The 8,022-nt window shown below is 41.8% G+C and overlaps 1 protein-coding gene across 4 annotated transcripts in view; it reads right to left on the bottom strand.

Moving 5' to 3' along the window:
• Window positions 1-5,770, bottom strand: part of pbx1a (pre-B-cell leukemia homeobox 1a) — a 52,474-nt gene extending 46,704 nt beyond the window's left edge. For all 4 annotated transcript variants that reach the window (XR_004843493.2, XM_035905990.2, XM_035905989.2 and 1 more), the window contains exons 1-3: window positions 5,695-5,770; window positions 5,080-5,553; window positions 4,197-4,270 (exon numbers count right to left, since the gene is read on the bottom strand). Coding sequence is in view for 3 of the 4 variants with exons in the window: in XM_035905990.2 (XP_035761883.1) it covers window positions 4,197-4,270; window positions 5,080-5,264 (259 nt within the window). In the remaining variant the exon portion in view is untranslated. The remainder of the gene's footprint in view (window positions 1-4,196; window positions 4,271-5,079; window positions 5,554-5,694) is intronic.
• Between the last annotated feature and the right edge of the window lie 2,252 nt (window positions 5,771-8,022).

Raw genomic sequence — 8,022 nt, forward strand, 5'->3', positions numbered from 1 at the left:
CCATAGTGACCAGTTTATCCACAGCTGAATTGAGCCCAACCAGTACCTCTGCAAGTGTTTAACACTAATGTTACAGAAAACGGTAATTTGACATTATCGCCGTGCACCTTTGGGTTTATTTCAGTCAAGCAAAGCAGATCTGACACCACTTATTTGATTAGTAATTAGTGAACAGTCAAAGTCATGATCCATGATGCGCAATACTGCTATTTACTGCTATACTGATGTTACTGAATATGATCACTTATTCGTTTCACTCATTTATTTAAGCAAAATGCCAACTCTTGTTGGCTTCACCTACTGCATTAAGAAGCTTTGCTGTTTTTCATGGTAAATAATACATATTTTCAACTGCTGATCAAACAAAACAAAACATCTGGATATGCTGCTTTATCCCATCTGGATTTTGCAGTGATGGCATTGGACAAATATGTCATCCATTTATGGACTGACTAAGTCTACTGCTCAATATTACACTTTTTTTTTCAGTGCTCTGCTTCCTTAATTAAAAGTTTGGTAAACACAAGTTGGTGCCTCCCCTTTCCTGCAAAGAGATGCTGATGGAGATTCTCATTGGTATGATTACCAAGCTAATGCTAAGTATGCTACCAGTTGCTACTCATCTCACCTGGTCATTTACAGGCTGCAGTGTGTCCTCGTTTTGCTGTTTTGTTTCAATCCATTAGACTGTCCTTGTCTTTTTTTTTAAGGTTAAAACAAAAACAATCCCATATAATCTGAATTACACATTGGCAGTCACCAGTTGTTGGGTTGTTAGAGACCATTTGGTCCAGCCGGTATTATTGGTTAAACTATCATATAGTTTCTAAGAACTATAACTGACAACATATACAACCAAAAAATCTGCTTTTCTACAATGTAAAACATTATTTTCATAATAAAAAAAATTAGTAAACTGCCAAAGTTTACCTCAAACTGCAGTAAGTTACAGATTTTCTCTTGCTTAATAAACTACTCTGAAAACAAAGTGTTATGCTACCAAAATGAGGTACAAATAATAACCTGACAATAAGTCGCTGTGCACCCACCTTTACCTGACATATTTTACAAAAGCAGGTGCAACACATTTATATAGCAAGACAAAAATCAAGTCCTTACATCATTTTGTAATAAGTTTATAAATTCACCAGATAACAGGACTTGAACCCTTTTTTATTTATTACTCATCTCCAATGTAACTATCCTTTGTTCATACCGAGGCTCATTAGCTTTAACCACTTTACCTTTGTTAGCTTCTTTAAAATAACCATGTTCAGCTGGGTGAAGGGGGGATTTAAGTGTCTGATTAAAGTTTGTTCTCACTAAAGTTTTTCTGATTGTCCCCCCAAAGTGCACACGCCACTTTTTGCCTGTGCCACTGTGCCAAAGTTTTACATGCAACAAATCAGGTCTGGGCTGAGAACACTGAAAATCTGTGCCTGGCTGCTTGATCTGTGCATCTCTACTATCAAAGAGTACTCTTGAGCCATCAAAACAAAAGCCGTCTTCTTGACACTGAAAGAACAACATTTGCCCAAGAGTTCATGACACCTCCAAAGTGACCAGATCAACACCACTGTGGATATCTAAATTGTGTGTACACGTCCAATTAGCGGCGCATGCATGGGGGGTGGGGGGGGGGTGAGAGCGGAGGGTGGCACTTAGCGGGATGGACTGATTCAGCAGGTCTCCAGCTTTGATAAGTTCAAGCGGTGTAATGCATTATCCGTCTGATCACATTAGTCATGCAGGAGCTCGCCATCTGACCCAAGCCTGCATTGGAGTAATGTGAGGCTGCTGACAAGAGTGGCCTGACGAAACGGTCGCAGGCCCCCAGATAGACAGAGAGGGAGAGCGTAGGCCTGAAATCTGACACCCAGAAACACTGACTTGGTGTCTGGCTTCTCTTACTTAGTCAACCTGTACGTGCCAGCTTGTCTCGCCGTAATGGTTACACACAAACAAAGACGCTCTCCAGTTCTCTTCACAGGATGTGAAGCAAGCACAGGAAAACAAATTCTAAGTGCTCTCAGGAACTGCAGAAACAATGATGATAGTTTAAAAAAAGAAAAAAGTCGAGAGGGGCCAGAAGACGGGTCAAACAACGCCGGCGTCGAAAGGTACGACTGTAAGTTGTAACACGAGTCTCTGTCGCTGCTTTTCCATCGGCCAGCGTGTGAACCTGAGCTTGTTTAAGCTTGCTAAATACTCTAAATCTGTGACACAGGAACGACCCCTGCGCAAATAAACAGGGAGTGGGGGTGAGTGAGGTCATCAGTTAAGGCCTGCTATTGGCATGTGCTCCCGCCTTGTTTGTCAGCTGCTTGCCAATGGACACCTCACTGCTCTAATGTCCCATATTGCTGCTGTCAACACTCGCACCACAAAGAAGAGGCGCGTACAAGACACACACACACAGACACGTGAACATGCAGCACCTATAGATGACGTAAAGAAGAAGGAAAAAAAACACTTCCTCTCTTCAGTTAAAGGTCGAGGAGAACGCGTTGCTTCAAATCTGCCCTGCTGTACTCATCGCCCCCTGCTCGCTCTTCTTCTCGCAGACACTCTCACTGCAACAGTGTAAAAAGCAGGGAGAAGCTGACTCTTTATAAAGAATATAAAAAAGGCTGACAAATTACAGGCTGTACTCCGCTCGCATACACTGCACTCAGCACATTTGGCTGTAAATGCCATGGTGAAGGTTTGAGTCATTTTCTCTGTCACTGCAGTGAAAGGATTTTCAGTTTCGTCTGCACAAACCTCCTATGGGCGAAGATGAGCCGCGGCTCAGCTCTTCAAACGCAGACAGGGAGGACACAGAGAGGCAGCCATTCACTCTTGATTCCCTCACAAATTGCTTGGGTTATTCTTAACTTTTTATACGTCGTTCTGTCGCCATCAAAACAATGTAGCTATTTAGAGCTCGCTGATTTGTGGTTTGGGAGAAATGTTCCTCAGCCACATTTTAAGTAAAAATAACTGATCCGATGTATTAAAAAAAAAAAGAGAGAGCGAGAGAGAGAAAATGTAATCCACATTGAATTGAATTATGTTCCTTTTCCAAACTTGGTGCTAAGCGGAGGGGAGGGCAATTTGCAGTCTGGGGGGGAGCCTCTCTCGTCAGAAGCCCTGTGAAATCCTGGTTGCCAAGAACGGTGGGAAGAGAGGAGAGGCAGGGGGGAAAAGCCAGGAAAAGGTCCAAGTCACTTTGTTCTTCTTTTTGGAAACGAACTCTGGTTGAACCCGGGGAGACGCCAGACAGTTTACAAAGAGCCAGGCATTACTCTCTCACTTTTCCAAGCCTTGCAATTTAGAAACAGGGCCCCAGCCTGCTATAGCTTCTTCCTCATGGGCTTCACGTTTTAAATGTGACGAAAATCAAGTGTCTGCACGTTCTCTCTTCATTTTCTTTTTTTTTTTTGGAGGGGGGGGGGGGGGGGGGGGCTGTGCCAAACTCTGACTCATAAGAGTGAAGCTTCAGTGAACAACAGTTCATGTTAAATTAATGAAAACGACATTGCCTCCATACAGCGCAAGCCCTGTGTTTATTCTCAACTGTCTGCATGGCTGCGACGCGACAACCGAGCAGCCAAAGTGACAAGGCTCTCTCAATAATCTCAGACAGCTTCAAAGTTGTGTTCACAGATAAGGTTATATTGGATCTTTTGTTTTATTTCCTCCTCTTCAAAAGCAGCGCTCTGCCACATCCCTCAGAGAATAGTCACAGGCTTTCATCATGTGAGGAGCTCTCCTTTTAATCTGCTGTTAAGAGAGTAATAATTCACACATTCCTTTTCATGACTTTGACCCAGGCTGCAAACATAAACAGAAAATCCCCTTGACCTGTCTCTGCATGCAAAACAGCTCACTTCAGCAAACACCATCAAACTCGGCCAAGGAAAACAGAGAAGAGAGGAGCGAGAAAGAAAGAAAGAAAGAAAGAAAGAAAGAAAGACAGTCCCAAAGAGGCCCAAATGTCCAATGAGAGCGAGCTATCCAGTGTCAGTGAGGTTTGTGAAAGAAAACATGATGTAAATACATAATTACTGGTTTGGGAGAGTCAAGTCTAGATAACCGTGACCTCTGCTTTTCTTTAAAAATGCTTCAACAATCAAAAGAAGACACCAAAAAAAGAGAGAAAAGAAAACAAGTGATGCTGACACACAAGGAACTCGCCATAAAAGTGACCTTACCTGTTTTCTCCTTTATTTCACATAAGACGTTGAAGAGAGCCGGTTTCATTCTGTGGCAGTTGAGTGCATGTTTTCTAAAAAAACAAACAAACAAAAAAACAAAAAACAAAGGAGGGATGGGGGGACAGGACACCACTTTCCAAATCAGTATTCAAACAAGTGGCAACACAACTGAACTTGCTGAAATCCCCGAAAGGTTACATTTCCCAACATATCTCAGCTGACTGTACTTCAAAGCATGCAAATATATAAAACTTACAGGAGCCAAAGCATGGGGAAAATATATTTGTTAAAAAAATCAATCCATACTTTGTGGGTATAATTCTTTTGAAAATAATTTAAATGCACAATGCATGACTTCATATCTTTGGAAAACACAGATTTATCCTATGCAGCATCCAATAAAATTCACTCAGGTACTACAACTTGCCTCAAATGTTTGCTATATGTATATTTTATCGCTAGTGCAGACTATAGAAGGGGATCTGCAACATGTTATTACAGCATAGGATTACAATGTAAGCTCCTTTGTAACAAGGCAGAAGACTCACTTTGACTGAGGTGCCTCAGTGCTCCACAGCTAAAACACACCCCTGTGTCAATCTCATATAGCCACGCAATCATTTATAGTTTCGATATATTACCTTAAAAAAATGACAGAAAAGTTTTTGCAAAGAATTTACCACGAATCGTGACAAGTTTTTAGGGTCTTTCTTTCGCTTTCACGCAGTCACGGCACTTCGGTGGGCGTAATTGCTTTCATTTACAGGCAGTCTTGATCCGAACCACAATGTTATGATCTCTCCCCCCCCGCCCCCCCCCCTCTCCATCCCAAATATTTCCATTTTCACGTGAATAAATAAAGTGTTTTGTGAAGCCTCACCTCGCCTGTGCTTCGTCTAAGCTTTGGTCTGTGATGGTCATTATTTGCTGTAATATGTCTCCGATGTCCTGCTTTCTTCCCTCTCCGTCCGTCCCTGCCGTGCCATCCTGCATATGCTGCGCCAGGCCGGGGTGTCCGGCCATGCCTACCCCGTGGGAGTGCATCAGCCGAGGCTGCTCGTCCATCCTTGACCACGGTCCCTGCTGCCTCCACTCCAACTTTTAAAATTTTAATATCAAGGGGGGGAAGGGGGGAAAAATAAAGAAGAGAAAATATCCTCGGAAATTCCTCTGGATTCCTCGGTGTCTCTCTCCCAGCCCACTCCTCCTTTTTCCTTGGTAAGCTTTTCTGGATTTGGGAGGAGGGAGACTGACAAACCCTCTCTCTCGCTTTCTCTCGGTCTCTCTCCCAGCTGGTTTAGGTGAAATCTGATCTGAATCGCTGCTTTAGGCTTTGGCCACTCCTGCACCGCTACTGTAGGGAAGGAAAAAAAACAGGATTGAACATTAAAGGCTCCTAATGTGATTAAAAGTGGAGAGCGTTGTGCTCCTCTTATGAAACCTCCGATATACTCAAGAGCTTGATGCGCCAAAACGCGCTAAAGACTCAACTTGCCTTTGAAGGTTTTGGATACAAAGTACCACCAACTGTTATTGTTTCGCTTATGTCTGGTAACTGACTCATAATCAGAGTGTGGATGAAAAGCCTCCGCCCCTCGAGCCACGATTGGAGAAGAAGAAGCGCGCAAGTCCCACCTCGGTCCTCTCCGAAAACGTCAATCATCTTCCTCGGGAAGGTGGGACACTGTAATAAACATAAAGAGATGTGACCGGACCGGGTGGCAATACAGTGATGGATCGAGGGTGCATATGTAGCCTAATAAATAATTGTGAGTGGCAGTGGAGCTCTGACCCAACAGGACAGCATGGTGGTGCTCGGAAAAGACACTCTGTCATCCGGACTATATATTTTCCTGCTGAATATTTACACCCGTGTAATCAGTCAAAGGAACAATAAATCAAGATGAATTTATTAGAGCATAGAGCAGTTTGTGGAAAGCGTTTTACAAGTCTTGAGTTGGAATATTGGACCACAAGAGTCGTAACAGAAAGCGGTCTAACTAGCAGCCTTCCTCCTTTGGAATCCAACACAGCAGCCTACTTGTGAGAGCAATAAGAGCTAATGCTATTTAATAATATAATATATAATAAAGATTACTCCAACTATCAGCTACCCAGTAACAGAAAATAAATCTCATAAAATATCTGGATAATTGATTAAAAAGAAATGTGATCATTTTTCATATCAGTTTACAGCTGTTGGGGAGTAATACTGCTGGCCAAAATTATTTTTTTTATAATCTAAAACCGCCTCAGTTTATTGAGATAGACTTTTGGGCTTTTTCTATGTAGGCAGTTCAGTATTTCCCACCCTTTCCTGTGTTGGTCAGTGGTATCCTTCATTCCTACTGGTAGCTGCTTCACCCACCTGCTGTTATGACTAGTTTAACTTGGTACCTGCACACTTCATATGCAGGTTATTTTGTTAGTCCAGAACGTAGGCTGCTACCAAATGAACTAGCCCAGCTTTCTGTCATTGGATTTCCATTTTAAATCCAATTAAAAATTGTATTAATTAAAAATAAAGCCCTGCATGGGGAGCTCCCTGCTGAGTCGTTATTCCAGCAGTTGAAGTCTCTTATCATCTGATCAGGGTCCATCTGTGTTGCACACACAGTCCAGAGGATGTAGCATCCAAACAGCCCGTCAGGACACTGAATCAGTAGTTTGTTTTAAACAGCTGCCAAAAACTCAGTTTAATACCTTAGTTTTCTCAAAACCTCAAAAGTTCACACAAAATGTGTGCATGTCGGTCGTGTATCAACAAATGCCCTTATGTCTGACCGTGTTTGTAGGTTGGGTGTTTGGATGTGTCTTCATCCAAACACTTTGTAACTTTGTGTTTTGAAAAATGCGAGGGCTTGTTGAATAAAATATCAAAATTGTAGAATAAAATGTTTTACATGTGGGAAAAAATACAAATATGTAGACTAATACTTACACAAATACACTGAGAGCTGAAAACCTATAATTTTACGCCTATTTATTTATTTACTGTTTACAACCACAACTCAGCTACTCAAACGTGCCCCCTCAAGTCACAAATTCACAAATTTGCACACTTTGACTTTTGCAGCACTTCTTGTGGTAAATGTGTTGCAAAACTATTACTATTATTTTGCCTGTCATCTTTATTTGTTACTAAACTTAACTGACATTCCTGGTCTCAGGTGGAAAATTACTGATAGTTTGTTATTTATTATTTTTTTTATTTAGCAATTAAAGAAGAGGGTTTAAAAAATCACTATGACGTTGACACAGCAAATGAAACTATCAATATAATTTTTTTTGTACCTCTTCCAGCTCAACTTTGCCATTTGAAGCCTGTATGGATAGATTCACCTTTGAAGTGAGCCTCAAGTGGCCATTTGGTGAACTGCACTTTTTTTTGGCACCAACGCATTGGCTTCATTTTGTTTTTAGCGGCATCACACACGAAACCTCGCAAAATTTAAGACGAATACCTGCTGCTGAGAGAACTTTGGCTCTTTGCAAGGCTACTGCATAGATAGCATGCTAACACTAAAGTAGTCAAGAACCGAGAGGGATTTTAAAGCTGAGTGTATGCCGACCCCAGCCCGAGCCTGAACTTCGACAGGTAACAAAAGCAGTAAAGAGCAGTCATGTTTGTAGCCTCCATTTCTATCCGAGCATGCTTCTAAAGTAGAATCAACTTGGCTTTTTCATCTTTGTCTTGTGTTGTCAGCTTTGTGTCCATACCTAAATGAGACATTTCAGGTCATTTTACAGAGTGACGAGAAAGAAATGTAATGAGTAGTGTAACAAATTACTCTGGTGAGTAATGTAATGTGTAATACATACT

The sequence above is a fragment of the Neolamprologus brichardi genome, chromosome 18, assembly GCF_056152115.1.
Source record: "Neolamprologus brichardi isolate AB-2024 chromosome 18, ASM5615211v1, whole genome shotgun sequence".
NCBI lineage: Eukaryota > Metazoa > Chordata > Actinopteri > Cichliformes > Cichlidae > Neolamprologus > Neolamprologus brichardi.